Source organism: Hyperoodon ampullatus, assembly GCF_949752795.1.
Source record: "Hyperoodon ampullatus genome assembly, chromosome: 15".
In the NCBI taxonomy this organism is placed as follows: Eukaryota; Metazoa; Chordata; class Mammalia; order Artiodactyla; family Ziphiidae; genus Hyperoodon; species Hyperoodon ampullatus.
The window spans coordinates 51,144,258-51,163,925 of record NC_136928.1 but is presented as its reverse complement, the minus strand read 5'-3'; the positions used below and the strand labels follow the sequence as shown (position 1 = coordinate 51,163,925).

Here is a 19,668-nt window from a genome sequence, read left to right as displayed (position 1 = left end):
AATTGCTGCCATTTGGATTTATGATTTTAATTGTTTTATAGTTTATACTTGTGCCCTGCAGTAATTTTCCATTAAATCAGAACATTTACGTTTCAAAAAAGAGCTGATGTGGTTCTGGGTATATACATATATCTTAACAGCTAATCTCTGGCAATAAAAACTGACAGTTATCAACAGATTAGGAAATTAGCATTCGTTTAATTAACTTCTGTTTGAAGCTGTTACTGCATGAAGATAGTGATTTTTTTTTTAGCCTGATAAGGTGACAGATTTTGCATTTGTATACTCTGAAGGTTCAAGAGTAATTGTTGTTTCTATCCCTGTTTAGCGTAAACAGTAGGTAAAAATAAGTTGCAAAATTGGGAGGCGACCAATAACTCCAAATATAGTCTAAGAAGTCACATAAACTTCTACTGATTTTATGTAAAACATACGCTCTATGTACATATATTATACTATATATGCATATAATATATAGAATATAAATACATATATCCAAATAATCATACCAAATATTCATCATATATATTAATCAAACTAGAAGCTTTATCATAGACATCCTTTATTGCATGTGTGTATATGAGCAACACGACTCCCAACATCTCTCTCTGTATATGGTATGTATTAATCCTACTGTATATTTATTCTATATATGTACAGTTGACCCTTGAACAACACAGCGGTTAGGGGAGCCAACCTTCCCTGCAAAAATCCATGTATAACTTACAGTCAGCCCTTCGCACCCACGGATTCAACCAGCCATGGAGTGTGTAGTACTGTAGTACGTATTTATTGGAAAAGAATCCATGTATAAGTGGACCCATGCACTTCAAACCCATGTTGTTCAAGGTCCAATTATACTTTATTATATGTACCTTATTATATACACAATAAAGTATCTAGTATGGTTAATATATGAGAGAAAGAGACTGAGAGATATATGTTGCCTGGGCTCATTCTCATGCTACATGTTAACTACTTTTGGCATACATACTTCATTATATATACATTTGCATGTGTAAACAGATATATATAATCACTGCAGGGCAACACGTAACTCTCAATATCTCTCTATATATCAATGTCTCTCTATATATTAATTTGATATTCTCTATACTAACCATAATATTGATATATATTTTATTACATATATAATAAAGTACATATACAATAATATATACTGATGTATGCATGTAATAAAGTATATAGCATGACTAATATGACATAAAAATGTACATATAAAGAGAGATGTTGAGAGTTATATATTGCCTGGGCACATCCTATAGCACGTTAGCCACCTTTTAAGTTTTCGCTAAAGTTTCCGTTTTTGCCACAGCACTTGCTAAAAAAAAAATTCACAAATCTTGATTTCTTTATTGCAGGATAGAGTATTTGGAGGACTTGTTGGTCATAGATCTGAATCCCCAACACATTGCATGTTCCTGTGTTTAATTTGGTCAAATCACTTGCATTCTGTTTGAGAACTATTCCTCTCCCAGACCTCGTCACTGTCTCCACTGGGTTGAGCTCATTCATTGGCCCACTGGCTGACCCCACGCACTGGCTTCATTAAAAAACCAATTAAAATGTGTACCCTGTATAGGTAGAAATTGCTACTTATCATGGATCCTCAGAGTACCTCAAGAATAGAAAGCTATAACTGCTAAATCTGAGGGTCTGCTGTGCTCTGTGTGTGTACCCCATGCCCTCAGTACACTTCCATGACCTTGACTGTAATTGAAAGAGACTTTGTTCAAAAGCCAGGTATCACTTTTTCCCAAGGCAGAAATGGACCAACCTTTTATAAGTACCTTCCTCCATTGAATGTAACTTACTACTATTTCATCCACAGCTATGGCCAAACAACCTGCTCTACTGTGAGGATACATTCTGCTAGTGATTGCCAGCCAAGTCAGGGAATAAGCAGCACTCTGAATTTTAGCTGATTGACATCAGGAAAATCCAAATCCTGCTCCAAGAATGGTCCTAGGGTTAAAAAAAAAAAAAAAAAAAAAAAAAAGCAGCTTACTGAAGCTGGACTCAGAGGCAGTGATAAGGAGGTGGCCACTAGGAGAGCCCTGGAGGGGACCTCGGCCCCCTCCAGGCAGGATTTGAGAAGTGGTATTGAGGCTGTGCCCCCTGCCCCGTCTCCTCCACCAATCCTCCAGAGTCTTCTGACCAGTCTGTGCAGGTGCCTGGGGGAAGTCGCGTATCAAGCCATAAATGCCTACCTTAGCTTAATGACATTGAACAGATTTGCAAGTCATTCAGAAAGGCTTGTAGTTTGGGGGAGAGTGATTTTTAAAGGGAAGGGAGTAAAGAAATATCCTGAGTACAGTTGCCCCTTCGGATGGAGCAGTAGGTAGGGTGTGCCAGGGAGGGCAGCCAGAAGGCAGTGGGCCTGGTGGAGTGGAGAGAGGGACCCGGGAGGCTGGGCTGTTGTTGAGCTGGGGCGCCAGTGTACCCACTCACCCGGAGGGGGAGGGGGAGGAGGGGAAGCTGCTAGATCCTTCTTGGTTGGAGACTGGAAGGCTTCTGGAAAACATGGGGCTCCAGTGGGTTTTCTCTGAATGGGGATTCTTCCTACGTGGAGACTAGGCCGTCTTATACAAAGACATGTCTCCCAGTGGTACTTGCAGAATTACTGCTTTATTTTTTCCCCTGAGTGGAATTCTGGAAATTCCTTCTCTTTTTCCCATTGACAGGTTTGACATTTTCTTTTCTTTACTAAAGCTGTTCACCGGGCCAGCCCTGGTACATGATACCTCTATTGATCTGGCAAATCATTTCTTGAAATGTAAAATTTATTATTATTATCAGTACTATTATTTCTAAATTGGAATCACAAAGCATAAAGAGAAAATATCAAAAAATATAAATAAAGCCAAGTGACTCTACCTCCTGGGCCTCAGTTGGATAAAAAGAACTCTGAGCTACTGAATCACCAAACTTGAGACCCCTCAGCAGCATGGCAGTGACTGGCCCTGCCCTTTGGTTGAGATTGTCCCCCCTCCTTGGGCCTCATGGGCATCCAGGCTCGTGAGTTTCTTCTCCGGTGGTTTCGTTGCAAGTCCCACCCATTAAATGTTGGGCTTACTCACAGACCCGTCTTAGCTTTCTTCTCTTCTCACACTTTCAGAAAATCCCACCCACACTCATTATTATTTCTCCAGCCCAGACCTTCATATATCATCACCTGGCCATCATGTGCAGTTAGATGTCGCCAAGGCATCTCAGACTCAGCAAATGCAAATTGAACTACTGGTCAACCCCTGCCCTCACTCCACAACCTGGACCTCACCAGTACGTAGTAGGTGCCCCGTAAATATTTATCAAGTGGAGCATTGGAGGTACTCTTAGCTCTAATCATCTTTGTTTCATAAACTCCACCAGACGTGTCCTCCCTGATGAAAGAGAGGAAGCTTTCACAGGTCCTTGCCTCATCCTCATGGACCTGTGCATCCCCTTCCACCTGAGCCGATGAACACACGTGTGGCATGAACACACCGTGTACCTGTCCCTAGTGGCATGTGTGCCTACACGCACGCGCATTCACATCCCTGATCAGCTGAAAAGCGCCACTCGGTCTCAAAGCAAATACCTTCCGTGGCCAAATTAAACAAATATAAATGTACAACTTCTTTTTTTAAGAATAATAAAATCTGTTTTCTGTCCTTTTAGAGGTCAGTCCATTTTCAGCTCCCTGGCCTTGCCGGAGGCCTCTGATATCCTCCAAGTAACTTGGGTGACCCCCGCTTTGCAGGAAGACGTGCTTTCCCTACATCCCCCTCAAATTGTCGGGGTTGCATTTGCGTTTCCTCAGCTCTTTATCTGGGCTGGGCTGACCTGCAAGGGGCTGACCACTCTCTTAGCACGTGGCTTCTTGCGTGGCTGCACACGGAAGCCCTATACTTACTGGTTCTGGCAACTTCTCGTACTGACAAAGGAGCTTGAGGAGTAGTTTTCTGGCCTCCCTGTCTGGGAATTCTGGGCCCTGCCTAGGGTTCCATAGTCCACTTCCGCCAGGCTCCAGGCACGCCCCCAGAAAGGTTACTCTTGGTCTTTTAGCTGGAGTGGCCCTTTCTGTGATGACAGAGTGCTGGCTGGGTTCCGAGCTGCAAATCGCTGGGCCCAAAAACGGCGAGACCGGCAGCCCTTGCCTTCTAAGGACAGTGGTGGTGTCCTGTTTGTCCTTCTGGTGTAGAACTTACCATCCCAAGTATTCCGGACTCATTCATGTTCACTTCTCCCTTGAGTACAGGGACCTTTCCTTGAGGACAGGGACTGTGTCCTCTGTCAGTATCCTCCTAGCACCAAAGCAGACCCTGAGTGGCAACTCAGTAAGTATTGTGGAGCATTATGTAGTAGGGCCAAGTAGGCAACGGATGTATTAGGAGTTGTACTCATGCCATTAACTAGACTGTCATTAGAATGGACTTAATACAGATCCTGCTCATTAGCTCATCCAGGCACTCAACAAACATTGAGTGCCAGGTGCTTTGCAGGGCTCTGGGGACCGAGATGCAAACACGAAGATGTAGTTCTCGTGGAGCTCATGTGAGGGAAGCCGTAAACTCAAGGGCATAAACAAGCAAAGTAATTACAAATTGTGATCTCTGCTGCAAAGGAAATGACCATGGTTACTGAGAATACAGGAAGGGTCGGGGGCGGGTGGTGGTGGGACACTTTAGACAGGGTGGCCAAGAAAGGCATCTTTGAGGAAAGGAAATGGAGGCAGAGACTCAGATGGCAAGGAGTCTGTTTTCCAGGGAAAGGGAACAGTGATGTGGCAAAGGTCTCAAGGCAGGAAAGTGCTCGGTGAGCTTGAGGAACTGTCAGACACCCCTGTGGCTGGACAAAGGGGAAGGTGACTCCAAATGAGATGGGGAAGGGCCAGCCCCAGGGCCAGAGTAAGGCACTCGGATGCTACTCTGACTGCCGTGGAAGTTGCTGGGGTCAAAAAGGGGTTCTTCCTGAGTATAACCAGAGAATGGATTGGAAGGTGCAAGAGAACATCAGATTCAGCTGCCTCTGATGGTTTTAGCGTTAGTTTTAATATTTTTTAATAATAATATGTTTTAGTAGTTCCGTACATTATCTGAAAATAAGGTCATCTGGCTGGAGGGGCCGTGATCCACAAATTCACTTCTCTACTCACTCCTTCCTTCATCCCTTTGACCAACAGGTGTTGAGAAGCTAGGATGCTTCAGGCACTGGGGGGATTCCCAGGCCCTGCCCGCATGGTGTGGGCCCTTGTGGAAGACAGATAACTCCCAGTGGGGCCTGGGTTTGCCAAGACATTGAGGCAGGAGACAGCCTCACACATCTGGGAACCACCCACAGTCCCCAGGTTTGGATTGTGAGGGGGTGGGATGAGGGATGAGGCTAAAAGGCCAGGCTGGTGGAGACCACACAGGGTCTTGCGCCTCATGTTAGGAAGCGAGTTCATGGGGCGCCCTGGAAGAATGCAAGCAGGAGGAGAGCGTCATCTGATTTACATTTTGTATAAAAACGCCTGCTGGCAAAGGTTTGCTCCAAAGTGGAAAGGGAAACATTTGGTGTCCAACAGCTAGGGCTGCAAGTTCAAGCTTCATGGGCTCCAGCTGCCTTGGCTTCCCAGGATCTTAGACGAGAAGGATCCTTGGGGATTAATTTATCCAGCCATCGTATCTCATATTTGAAGACAGTAAAGCTCAGAAAAGCAGCTTGCTTGAGGTCGCCATTGTCCTTGGTCCTGGTCTGTACACTGAATCCCAAATAGCCATTTCGAAGCCAAGTTGTGTGATGACCTGGAGAGGAATGAGGGGACTAGGTGTAAGTATCATGGTCAGGGCAGCCCATGCTACTTGCTGGGGACACAAGTCAAGGTCTGTTTCCCATCAGTGGAGGTCAGGATATTATCCATGAGTATTAAGGATAAGGATTTGCTTTCATTACTGTGGGTTAAAAAAAAAAAGTAATTGGAAAATCATGCCATCAGATAAGTGATCCTGCAGTGATTCCAAGTCTTAATGCCCAGGTACAGCCCCAGGCTATGTATTTTGGCTGTGAACAGGGATGCTCTTTCACACCTCAGGTTTTCAGCTGTCAGTGTGGTAGCTTAAAGTCTGCTGTCTTCAGACAAGGGGTCATCTGTTTGGTCAGAACAGCAGTGTCTAGCTTATCAGTTGCATCTTGTAACCATGTTGCTGTGAGTCAAAAGCAGCCACCCTCCAAGAGCAACAGTTGTGTTCCCAATCCCACAAAAGGGCAAAAACATGCTACAGTTGTTGTTTTTTTTCCCTCCCCAAGCAACATAGCAAAGTGATTAAGAACATGGGAGCTGATGTCAGGCAGCATCGACTCTGTCACTCGCCACCTGTGTGTTCTGGACCAGGTCAATAACCCCTGAGACCTGTCTTTAAAATGGAGATAATAATTGTCTTACCAGATTCATAGGCTATTTGTGAGATTAAATGAGTTAATGCATATAAAAGATTTACCCCTGAGCCTGGCATGCAAAAGTACTTGAAAAAGAAAAATGGTGGTTATGATTTTGTTCCTAAATGTTTGAGCTTTTCCTATGAAAAGACTTGGAGAAAGATTTCTCTGCAGACTGGCCCAGAGTGAAATATTATCGTCAACTCTCAGGTATCAGCACTGATATGGAGACTTTTTAAATCATTTACCTTGGTTCTGAAAGCAAATGATGCTTTTCTATTTGATGGAGAGGCAGGAGGTACACTCTCCTAGGCTTCTCGCTTGCCATCCCGTCATAGGGGTGTAGAGTCGTACTTGAGTGACATGGCCTTCCTGGGAGTGATGGGAGGTGGCTGCCACAGAGACAGCTGGGAGAAGGGATGATGGCTCGTCACCAGCATTGGCCATCATCTTGAGGGGAGCCTGACTGCACTGAAGGGGCAAATGGTCTTTCTCTTGAACATATCGTTAAATTTATGAAAGTGTTTGACATCATCTGCCAGAAGAGCCTGGATTCCCATCTGATTAACCACAGCCATTTACAAGTCTCCACTACTTGTCCAAAAACAAGCAGAGTTTCTTCATAACCTCGCCCGAGGGCCTGCTCTCTGGTGATCCAAACACTTGGCATCCCGAGGAGTAATCTTTCTCATCTCTTATCTTCAAGTAAATGGAAGAATTTGCTGTTGTTTCTGTGGCACTCAGGCCTGAGCTTTGTGGAATTAGCCTGCCGGTGGGGTGAGCATACCAGGAAGTGAGGGCATTAAAAAAAAAAAAAATGGAGCCAGGGTGAAGGAGACAGGAGCATATGGATCTCTTCCTTTAGGACAAGTTTACAAGTCAAGCAAAACAAAATTGTTTTCACTTTTTTCTTGTGTGTGAAGGGTCTCACGGGTGTCACCCCTTTGCTGACTGCTCTGTGGTTTACAGAAGCATTTTCTGGCCCTTATTCTGGGGGAATCTACCGTCAAATTGGGACACTATAATTTTACACATGGCAATGGATGAATTTTCAGCTGAGATGGCTGAGGTGCTGTGGGAGGGATGGAGGACTTCACCCAGCTTCTGAAGTGCAGGCCCCAGCTCACCTCCCTAGGCTTTATTTCCCTCCAAGTTCTTCTGTAAATTGGGGATGATGCTACTCATTGCCAGGGCTGTGTGATAAGAGAGATAAGGCGTGTGATAGCCTTAAGGTGTGTAAGCCTGGAGCTTAGGGACAGGTTACAGCTGCAACCACAGCAACCCTTCAGGCCCCATTCCCAGCATGGCATTCCAGGTCCTGAGAGGTTTGCTAACTAAGGGTCTGGAAGCTGTCACATGAGTCCTGATTAGAAACACCTGTATTGCCCCACCCCCCTACTCCCTACCTCCCACCCAGTTGTTTTCTCCCCTGGGGCTCTAGGTGTTCCCATCAGGTGTCATTCCCCAGGCCCAGTGGAAAGGAATCTGTGATTTCTCTCACTGGACTAGACTGAAAGTTTCAGTCTCTATCTCTGTCTGTCTGTTTCATTTAAGTATCAGTCATCACTTTCTTTCATATGTTACAGTTGCATATGCTTCCTATTTTTCATCCCAGTGTCTCTCTCAGTGGCTTATACACAATAAGAGGTAATAAGTATTTTTCAAAAATTCTAGTGACTTGCCCTCATGGGGCAGGTGTATTTTAAGAAATGACTGTTAGAGATCCCTGGAGAGGACAGAATTTCTGGGGTAACTGCCATGTCTCAGGCACTGTGCTAGAGCTTTCATGTCGGTTACATCAGTCCATCGTGGCAGTATTATTCCCATTTTACAGATAAGAAAACTGAGTCCCAATGATATTTTGGACCAGCTGAACATCATCCAGCTTGAAAGTAGCCAAGTTAGGATTCAGATTCAGAACTGCCTCACTGCCTATCAGGAAGAGACAAGTTGGGGGACCCCCACCCCCTGCCAGCATCTAGATCAAAACATAGAGGCACCTACAACGTCTTAGACATAGCCATTAGGTGCATAGATAGCCATGGGGGGCAGGGGCGTACAATTCTTAGAAGCCAAAATATGTATTTCAAATTGTCGTGGACACATTTCTAGAGATAGCAATAGCTGATTCCATGTCATGTTAAAAGTAAACTTTTGTTAAAAGCAAAAGTGTAATTTGATCTACTGCAGGTTTCGGCCCATCTGTAACAGATGTCCCTGATATGAAGACCTTCTTTACACCTTACTTATCCTCAGGACAAGACCATTTCTTCCCGAGCTCACAGCAAACTCACTTTAGGGATCTTTGCTTTCACTCACAGATCCCCTTCCCATTTTCCAACCCAATGAAGTAGTGCAGTTGGTCATAGAAGAAAAGCATTTTTTTCCCCCTCCTTAAAACCAACTGCAAGGTCTCACCCCTACCCCCATAGGTTTTATAGAATTTTTTTTTTAAAGGTATGTTGTTTAGGGAATTCCTTTTCTTGGTGCCTTTTGAGTTTCTGGAAGAGATCTGTGCTCCTGCCCCAAGGGAGCCTTGGTCATACCTTCCTGCATCTAAATCAATCCTTCCCTGTCAGCCACTGTGACCTCTTGACCTCTGTATTCCCCTTCTCACCACAAAGCGTTCCTTATCCAGCCCAAAGGAATTTGGGTCCAATCAGCAGATGGAGATTTCCAGCTCACGGGCCTTACATTTGGTGTAAGGTGATCACGGGCAGCTGTGTGAAGTCAGCTCAATGCTGCTTCTTACCAGCCCTGTGACCTTGGGCAAGTGACTTGCCTGGCCTTGGGCAAGTGAGCCTCCATTTCTTCATACATTTAAAAAGGTGGTTGATGATAGCAGATGTCAGCAGGGTTGGTGTGGTCAGGGTTCTTTTCTCCTAGGATAAAATGGCAGAGGATACTGTAGGCAGATGCACCCTTTCCTGATAGCCAGAGCATGGCTCCCAAATACCTGTTTGGCTTAATGATCTGGGTTAGGCCATCTTGGAGCTTTGATCACTGTTAAGACTTAAATCAGAGAAGTAGCTGTCCGCCAGAGGTCCTGCAAAGAGGCATTTGGCCATGTCTGGAGCCATTTCTGGTCGTCACAGCTCGGTTGGGGATTGCTGAGAGCATCTAGTGTGTAGAGACCAGGGATGCTACTAAACATCCTACAGCGCACAGGACAGCTCCCCACAACAAAGAGTTATCCAGCCCAAATGCCAGTCCAGCAGCTCCAGTGTGCCAAGGGTGAGAAACCCTGGACCAGAGGGACAGGGCATGACCTGCTCCTTACCCACTTCTCTCTAGCCCACACACAGCCCATTTGGACATCTGGCAGCTCGGGGAGTCAGGGAGGTTCCATGGAAGTTCTCACAATCCTCAGCCTAGTGGAGAAGTACAGTAGTAAGGAAGCCTTCGATCCAGGTGCCATGTGACAGGGGCTATAATAAAGGTATTCTGCCTGAGGAACAAATTCTGGGAGCCCCACCCCCTAAGATCAGGGGCTACCAAAGGTGCTCACTCTCACCATTATTCTTTAGCATTGTTCTCAAGGTTCTAGTCAATACAATCAGACAGAAGAAATAAGTTAGATATATAATCACTGAAAAGGAGGAGGTAAAAATGATCACTGATTACAGATGATATGGAAAATCCAGGAGAATCAACTGCAAAAACTCCTTTACAAAAATAAAGATCATTCAGTGTAGCAGCAGGGCACAGAATGGTTAGCAGAAATCAATAGTTAGTACAAACGTGTAACATGATAGAAGATATAATGGAAGAAAAGCTCCTATTTACAATAGGAATGTGAAATATAAAATAATAACTTGGATTATTTAGAAGTAGATTCAGTTGCAGTTAACACATAAAACCCAGACAACGGTGCTTTAAATAAAGTACAAGTTTTTCTTTTTCTTATGAATGTTATCTGGAAGTCCATTCCTGGGATGTGGTCCTTATCTTTATGGTCGAAGGTGGCTGCTAGGACTCCAGGCATTACATCCTCATTCAAGCAATAGGACAGAGGAAGGAAAGAAGTGTAAGGCTCTTCCTTTCAAGGAGACTTAGACACATCTGATTGGCTAGAACTTAGTCACATAACCACGCCCAGCTCTAAAGAAGGCTTTGAATTCTAGTTTATAGCTGCATCACTATGTGCATGGCTTAAAAGAAATCAACATTCTCTCACTAAGGAGAAAGTGAGAATGAATATTGGGACAAGCGGCAGGCTGCCATGAAATATAACAAAAGTGTACTACAAGATCTATAGGAGAGAACTTTAAAATGCTCCTATAGGACACAGGCAAGATTTGAACAAATGGAAAAACAAACAATGTTATTGAATAGGAAGACTCAACATCATAGAAAGATCAATTCTCCTTGAGTTAATTTATGACTTTAAACACATTTCCAATAAAAAAAATCACTAGGAATTTTTTTGTTTAACTAGACAGATGATTCTAAAGTTTGTATGGAAAAATAAATATGCAAGAGTAGCCAGGAAATTTTGAAAAAGAAGAAGAAGGGGACCAGTCCTGCTGGCTATTAAAGCATATTTTAAACCTACAATAATTTAAAAAGTATGGTACAGATCAATGTTATAGAGTGAAGGGTACAGAAATAAATCCAAATATATATAGACATTTAATACCAGTATTTATTAAAGGTGGTATTTCAATCAATGAGGAAAAGATGAACTATTTAACATATTGGATTGGGGCAACTTACTAGAAGTCTGGAAACAAAGTTGGATCTATACTTCACACCTTTTATCAGGACAAATTCCAATTATATCAAAGACTTAACGTTTATAAAATGAAAGCATAAAAGTACTAGTGAGAAACCTTGGGAGAATGCTTTTATAACTTTGAAATGGGTAAAACAAAGACTTTCAAATGAAAACATAAACTCCAAAACCCATAAAATTAAACATCAATTCAGTTACATCAAAAGAAACAAGATTGGCCTGGCAGAAACCAGCATAAGCAATGTCAGAAGTCAAAGAGTAAACTGGGACAAGCATTTGCAATTCTTAGCCCACACAAAGGTTGTTTCCTAATATAGAAAGAACTCCTAACAATCGATAAAAAACAAACACCACCAAAGGAAAATAGGTAAAAGTTCACAGAAAAAAAAATACAGATCACTTTTAAATATAGGAAAAAATGCCCAAACTTACAGAGAAACCTAGGGATATACTGAAATACTGTTTTTACCTATCAGACTACCAGAAACTTGGTAACACACCATGGTAGCAAGCAAGGACTATCATATATGCTTATGGAGATGTAAACTGTTCAACCTCTAAGGAGGGCAGTTTGACAACATTCATCAAAATCCACATTTTTTACTATTTGGCTCAGAAATTTCTAGGATATGTGTACAATTACTTTCATATATGCACAAGGTGTCATATGTACAAACTTAATCACAGCAGCACTATTTATAATAGCACAACATTAGAAGCATCTTAAATGGCTCCCCCAAAATATGGTGGAGTATCATACAGCCATAAAAATGAATTAGGAGACTCTTCATGTGCCGAGACAGAAAGATCTCCAATATAGCCAATGTATAAGTAGAAAATATAAGGTATGAATGAGTGCATATAACAAGCTCCCATTCAGTTAAAAGGGAGGAAATGAATGTATATTCACATTTTCTTATTTACGTATAAAGTGTGACCAAGAAGGATACACAAGGAATGTGTAAAAAGCAATTGCCTGTAGGGGGGAAAGGGGTGTCTGGGGAACAGAGGCAGGAGGGAGAATATTTCCTGTAGGCCCTTTACACTTTGGACTTTATGAATACACGAATGTATTACCTATTGAAAAAGATTGAATAAAACTATTAATAGATCAACTTAATAAATAAAGGCTAGTTACATTGGCTCATAGGGAAAGGGATGTTGCTGTATTTGTTTCCATTATTTAAAAAAAAAAAAAGAAAAAAACCCTACTCCTTAAAAAAATATCCCAGTCCTCAGAAGTGCCCTGACCTTGTATTTGGGGACTGAGTAGAGAGGGATTGACATCTAGGCAGGAGCCCCTCTTTGCAAAGCTGTCAGTCCACGAGTTTGACAGCTACCTACTGTGTGCGCAACCATGACCCGAGTGCCAGGGGAACTGTCTCTCAAAAGAAAAGTCCAGTCACCCTGCCCTGCAAGCTGGGCTTGAGAGCAGGCAAGGCTGGGAAATGATTGTTCCCGACCCTGCTTCCCAGGGAGGCTTAGGGACCTCTAGGGAAGAGAACGCTAAAAGCCAAGAAGTAGAGAAATCTTAGGGCAGGAATGGGAGCTAGAAAGGCAGGGGTCTTGGCACAGCAGTGCTGATAGGAGAACAGGAGGGAGGTCATGAGGGGACCACCGCCCTCAGCCAGCTGTGCAGCTAGCAGAACTTTGGGGATACCACCTTCTTTCTGCAGGCTCCGTCCCCTCTCCCTTGCAGGGAAGGGCATTCTCTCTCCTCTCTCTTTCTCCACTTGAGCAAGTATGGCCCTGGGCTTCCCTGAGCGCTCCCATCCCCTGAAACCCCACTCAGGAACTCACTTAGAGCCCGGGACAAGACAAATTTGGTCTCTGTGGTATGAGTATTTTTCTTTTTAATGAAACTGAAGACCCCCCAGAGAAATAAAGTTCCAGTAGCGGCCTTTCTGGCCCCCAGGGGTCTTTCAAGCTGTGCTCATCTTTCCTGTTACAAAAGGAAAGGAACATAAATCACTAACTCTTCCTTGGGACTTGGTTTCCCATGGGGAGTTGGAGTTTAGATAAATACAGGCAGTGGAGGGGGACTCCAAGGAAGATGTCAGGCGTCATCGACAGGACAGTGGGAAGAGATGCTTTGGCCTGGGGCCTCCCTTCGCCACAGCAGAGGAGCAGCTGCTGCAAAACATGCTCGGCCCTGGTGGCCACCCTGGGCCTTCAGCAGGAGTGACTTCTCTCTCCAGGGAGCGGAGGGGCGGGGAGCCCAGGGACGGTGTGCACCTGGGCCAGGGCAGGCAGAGAAGAGCAGGAGGTGGGGAGAAACTGGGTGGTCCACCTTCTCTTGCTCTGAGTAGAAGCCCCCCTGAGCAGAAGGAAAGGCTGAGCCTGATGGGCCAGAAACACTGAGTCGCAATTTCCAGCACAAGGGCAAAGTTCGGGTTGGCTCAGAATCTTCTGAATCTATTCCATTCATACAAATGAGAACGAGTCCTTCCTATGACATAACAAAGGCTTTAAAAGAGAGTGCTTGTGCGATGGCATGTGGGGTCCTTTATATATTTGGGGTTGGTGGCTGGCACTGAAAGTCATCCACCACTGAGAAGGCAGGAAGGTAGGGGAGTGTAGTACACGGAGGCAGCGGTGCCAGCCTTCAGAGCCAGGGACCTGAGTTCAGGTCACAGTCCCACCAGCACCCTGTCACCTTACAGAAGTCACTTGCCCTCTTCCAGTCTCCCTGTGCCTGTTTCTGCCACCGTCGTGCAGAGTGTGCTCTTCCTCACTCTCAGGGTTGTTCAGAATACGAATGTGGTTTGTAGACTACCAGGTGCTTTCCACGGGTCGTGGTTACTGTTAGCATGGGTGTTGCCATGGTGATCTTGGTGAGCAAGGGTAGGTCTTGGAAAGGCACCTCTATAGACTGGAGAGCATGTAAGGGGCCCTAACTCAGCAGGGCCGCGGGTCAGCCTCTCAACCACTCAAACGTTTGCAGGACACCCGGCTCCCTCTCAGTTTCCTCGTGAAGGAAGCGGGTGTTAGGGTATCAAAGACCGGCTACTTTCACACACCTCATCACAGTCACCCTTCACGCCAGCACATGGGGTTACAGACCAGCAAGATGACTGCACCAGGACCACACCCCAGTAGTGATTGCAACCCAGGCCGCCTGCACCCGAGTCATGTTCCCCTCACTGCTCCCCGACCCCAGCCAGAGCGGAGCCTTGACCACACACGGTGGCCAGGGTGGGGACTCGGGGAGCCCTGGTCCCAAGGGCTCAGGCGCACTCTTCTTTCTGTAGCTCCCAAGCATTTGCTTAGAGCAGCACGTTTTACGTGCTTTCTCTTTTCTCAAGAAGTCCCGGCTGTATGAGGAAATGGGGCCACGGGGGCAGGACAGGCTGGCCGTAGAGTGTTTCCTGCTCCACCTTGGCACTCAGGCCTGGATTCCTGACGGTGGCCGGAGTTCAAGTCCATACGCCAGCAGGCTTGTGAGAAAGGCCCCTCTTGCTCTGTGTGCTGGGGAGTTGGCCGCCTTTGCGAGACCCCCCCACCCCAGAGTGACTGCTGAGAGAGACCCAGGGTGAGGACCTCCATCTAGATCTTTATATGGGACAGGTCTGGAATTTGCAGACTTGGTAGGGGAATTCTTATCCAGGACCCTAGATTCTATACGAGATCTTAGGGGAAACCCAAACTGTAAAATAGGCCATATGGAAGCTGCACTGGCTGAGGCCTGAGAAGCACCCAGCTCTATGGGGCCTGGTTATTGCAACCAATGGGCCTTCCTTCCTGCACCCAGACCCTTCCCCTGCTTGGCCTGCTTGCCCCTAAGAGACTGATCTTGCAAATGCGTCGTGCGCACTTGTGCAGGCTGGGGCTTCAGTGACCCTCAGCCCCTCAGCATGAAGTTCAGACCCCTCCTCCTGGCGTCTGGGCCCTTCGTGTTTGGTTTCAACATGTCTGTCTTGCCTCACCATTTACTGGGACTCAGTTCTCTGGTCTCTTCACTGCCTTTTGCATGTACTGTGTTGGCCTTCCCCTCCCTCCCACCTTTTCTCTTCATGCTCTGTCCAGACCTTTCCACCTAGCCAAGCTTCTCTTGAGAGTCAGTTTCCTGGGAGCCCTCCCTGCCTGCGCCAGCCATCAGTGGTCTCCCTCCCCCCCCCCGCAAAACACAACAGCTCACATAGTCAGTGTCCTATAAAGTAGCACCTGGTTCTTATGTGGTTTATCTGCTTCATTGGTGCCAGTATGTGTCAGTCTTGTCCCACCACCTGATCCCCATGATTAACTGATAAAGGGAGGGGCATGAGTTCCTTCTTTCTCTCTTATCAAGATCTGAATAATATGAATTTCAGCATATAGTAGGGTTTCAATAAACAGCTGCCGACTTCTTTAAACCAAAGCCATGTTGAGACATTCCTGAGGTTACAGAAGCTCCTCCCTCAGGCTGGAATGAATGGGGGGCACTTTTGGGGGTTGGCCATTGTGGGCAAGAGCCCTGGGTGGTTGGCAGATCAAGCCTCCTTGAAGACTTTCCTTTCTGTAGCAGATTTCCCTGAGATGTGCACACCTCTCCACCTCAAAAAGGTCATACTGGGATGAGTGAAGCACTAACCATGTGGTTCTGGCCTATCTTATAGGGATTTGAAACTGGACAACATCCTTCTGGATGCAGAAGGTCATTGCAAGCTGGCCGACTTCGGAATGTGCAAGGAAGGGATTCTGAACGGCGTGACGACCACCACGTTCTGTGGGACCCCTGACTACATCGCTCCCGAGGTAGGACCGTGGGCGAAGGGCCACCTCCTCCTGTTGCCAGGCCTGAGGCCTGAGTCCATCCCCACATGCCAGGGTCATCCAGCGGTGCTGGGGGAGGCTCTGGAAAACCAGAATGGATTCCGGGGAGGAGGGAGAAAAGGCAAGGTGGAAGGCTTGCCGATTTCTCCATAAGGAAATGGTGGTGATGGGGAGATGATGGTGAACTGAGAGTGGCAGGCCATTCCCCAAAGCTGGCCAGGCCCTCACTGAGCATCCTCTCACCCCAGTCCAGAGCCACCAGCGAAACTAGGACCAAGAGACGTTTGTTGACTTGTATGATTGCTTTCATTTTTTAATAACCAGACTAAAGGAGAGCCATTGATAAAGGCAGTGATTAGCTTTATCAGCTATAATTTGCCTACAGTGAAGCCAAGAAGTAGTTGCCATTTCTAGTGCAGCAGTGATTCCGCATAGCAGGCACACAGGATTGAGCCGGAAGAGGAGAGTGCCTGGGCCTCATTTTAATAGAGATCAGAGACGTTCATGGTGAGCCTCGCCAATAGGTTGCCTTTCATGGGAGTTGCTTGGGTGTTTTGTTCATCATAAAGTGTTTGTTTGCTTTCAGTTTCTGCGGGTCAGTCTTGCCTAGACTGAGAGATATCTAGTGTGTTATGATTCAGATTTAAGACACAGTCTGTCATAAATACTTAATAAAAATGGTCCTGGGCTTCCCTGGTGGCGCAGTGGTTGAAAGTCCACCTGCCGATGCAGGGGACGCAGGTTCGTGCCCCGGTCCGGGAAGATCCCACATGCCGCAGAGCGGCTGGGCCCGTGAGCCATGGCCGCTGAGCCTGCGTGTCTGGAGCCTGTGCTCCGCAAGGGGAGAGGCCACAACAGTGAGACGCCCGCGTACCACAAAAAGAAAAAAACTTGTCCTGAGTGTTCTGACACATGTGAGATGAGAAGGAAGTACCAATCCCCTTTAAGCATTGTCCATGGTGGGAGGGGTCAGCACAGCCAGATTTCATTTCCTTCCAGTGGGCATTGTTTGAGCACCTGCTAGACACAAAGTCATGTGGGGATGAAGAATTGACTAAGACCCTGGTGGCTCTCCTAAAATGACTTTGTGTCTAAAGAGAGTGACAGATAAGTAAACAATGAATTAAGCAGAATAAATAGGTACACAACACAAGACGGTAACCTCAGGGATCGGGGTGGGGGAGGGTTTCTTAGAGCACCTGGTGGATGAATTGAGTTGTAGAGAATCAGCAGGATTTCCTTCGGTGGTATGGAGTGGGGAGCATTCCTGAAAACAGCAGGAAGGACTGGAGTGGGCGTGGGGCAGGCAAGGAGGCTCAGTATCCCTGGGCTCTGAATCCTTTAAGGCAGGGCTGTGTTTCTAATCTGGGTACTCCCAAACTCTGGCACACTAGTCAGTCTCTTAGTAATGGTTTGTTGAATGAATAAATGAATGAGAACTTATGATACTCCAACATGAGCAAAGACCAGGGGATGAGAACATTCTTGGCCATTTTTAGAAAGGAAGATAGTGTGGCTAGAACAGAGGATTTCTTAGTGCTCTTAGTAATGAACAAGATTAAGAAAAAGGACCAAGGAAAGTGGCCTTTATTCTGTAGGATCTGTGGACCCACTGAGGGTTTCCCAGTAGAAGGAGGGTCATCATCAGACCTGTCCCAGAAAGAAGACAGGCAACAGCAGCGTAGATCAGAAGCCAGAGGGTCAGGGAAGGATGGTTGAGAGTCTTTCCACAGCCCAGACAAGACACGGGGAGGCCTGAGGAGGGTCATAGAGTAAGGATGGTAATAGGTAAATTCTCACTGGAACCTCCATCTTCTAAAAGATCTGAAGAATAGAGATTTCAGTCTGTCTCTACTAGTATGTTCTCTTAGCAGGGACACTAGGAATTTAACCTCCAAGGAGAAATCATTGAAAGCAAGAGCTCTCGATTGAGACTTGCTTTTTCTACCACCTTCCTCATTCACTCTTTATCATCAGAATGCTTGGTTCTAGGTCCTCTGTGAATTGATGCCAGAGTCAAAGGGTTGACAGCCCAGTGTACTAGTCAAGGACCCAGCGCAAGATAAACATTCACTTTATGATGAACAAAACACCCACACAACTTTCACAAAAGGCAATCCCCTGGTGAAACGCACAATGAATAACTCTGGTCTCTGTTTAGAGTGGGCTCTAGACACTCTTCCTTGCCATTCTACACTTGTGCCAACTCTGCAGCATCGCCACTCCACTCGGAATGAAATCCCTGGTCTTACTGTAGGCAAATTACAGCTGATGAGGGTATCGTCATCTTTATCAAAGGGTCAATGGGAAGATTAAATGAAATTATGCCGCTAAAGCATTTAGCACAGTGCCTGGCCCACAGTAAGTGCTGGGTCAGTGGTGGCTCCGTCACAGTCATCGTGGTCGTTGGGTTGTGCAGTGGGGTGGGAAAAGCACAGTCCTGAGAGTTGAGATTCCAGGCCAGACTTAACCACTAATGCCCCCATGTGATCTTGACCAAGTGGCAAAATGTTTTTGACCCTCAGGTTCCTCATCTTTCAAATGGGAAAATAATTCCTGCCCTACCCACCTCATCAAGCTATTTTGAGAATCTAATGAGATTAGAGCATGGAAATGCTTCAGAAAGCATAAGCCTGTATTCAAACAGGAGGGGTTGTGAGACACCTGGCTAACCCCGAAACCAGAGACACGTTCTGAGGCATTAGCTCTGCCCTGGGGCTTTTCTTCCCACTGTGTGCCCTTGGCTGACCTCCATGCCCCCCTCTCCTTTCTCCATGCCCAGCCTCCGCTCCCCATCAAATGGTGGCCAGCCCTGGGTAGTGCCTGGCATATCAGGCCCAATGCCTGCTCTTCTACCCCAGCTCTGACCCATCAAGGGGTTGGCTGCTGCACCAGGTGCCCTCCCATGGCATGTGAAGCCTTGCCCTTCTCACCAGCTCCATCCGTGACAAGGCGATTAGGAAACAGATAATTAGGGCCAAGCCTAAGGGGAATTTTAGAAAAGATGCCACCCAAAATAGGAAAGCTCTGGAGGGGCCTGAGGAAGGGTGGGCAGGGCTGCTCTGTGGTTTCCCCAGCGCCATCCTGTCTGAGCACACACAGGGCCACCTGGAGGCCACCTCCCCACCACACCGAGGAGGCACAGAACCCAGCTGTGCCACTCCCCAAGGCTGGGGGCTGGCTTCCTTAGCACCAAGGCCCTCAGAGCCCAGGAGAGAAGGGGGCATGCCCAGGAAGATACACACAGTGGGCGCACCTGGCAGCCAGTCTCCCTGAGTTTTGGAACTGGGCTGGTCACAGGGGTAGATTCAGAAAAATATAGAGCCCCTACCCTCTGGTGGCTTATGGATGCCCTGGGGAGACAGCTGACCATGAAAAAAGTAGCTCAACTGCTGGTAATATGTGGAACGTGCCTGCCAGATCTTAGGGCAAGGGTCTTAGGGTGTCAGAGGAGAGGAGAAAAGCTGGAGAAATCCAGGAAAGCTTTCTGGAGGAGATGGGTGATAACCATGACCTTGAAGGTGGTGCCACGGTGAGCCAGGCTGGGCTGCTGGGTCTTTCAAGGTTGAGGGAGTCTTGGGTTTTCGCTTCCCCTTTGCCTTTGGAACAGAGCAGAGTTACTGGCTCCTCAGTGGAGCCTGTAGCTCTGACCTTACAGATACCCTATGCTGACCACTGGGCTGAGACCAAAGGTCCTAACCAAGCAGCTTTACCAGCCCTAAATAATTTAAAGTTGGCTGCATTTGCTCACATTCCTTTTC

The 19,668-nt window shown here is 46.4% G+C and overlaps 1 protein-coding gene across 1 annotated transcript in view; it reads left to right on the top strand.

Moving 5' to 3' along the window:
- Positions 1–19,668, top strand: part of PRKCE (protein kinase C epsilon) — a gene marked incomplete at its 5' end in the record, with an annotated part of 524,615 nt that overhangs the window by 474,897 nt on the left and 30,050 nt on the right. Inside the window, one exon of the mRNA XM_079721543.1 lies at positions 15,751–15,889. Within this exon, the coding sequence (XP_079577669.1) occupies positions 15,751–15,889 (139 nt within the window). The remainder of the gene's footprint in view (positions 1–15,750; positions 15,890–19,668) is intronic.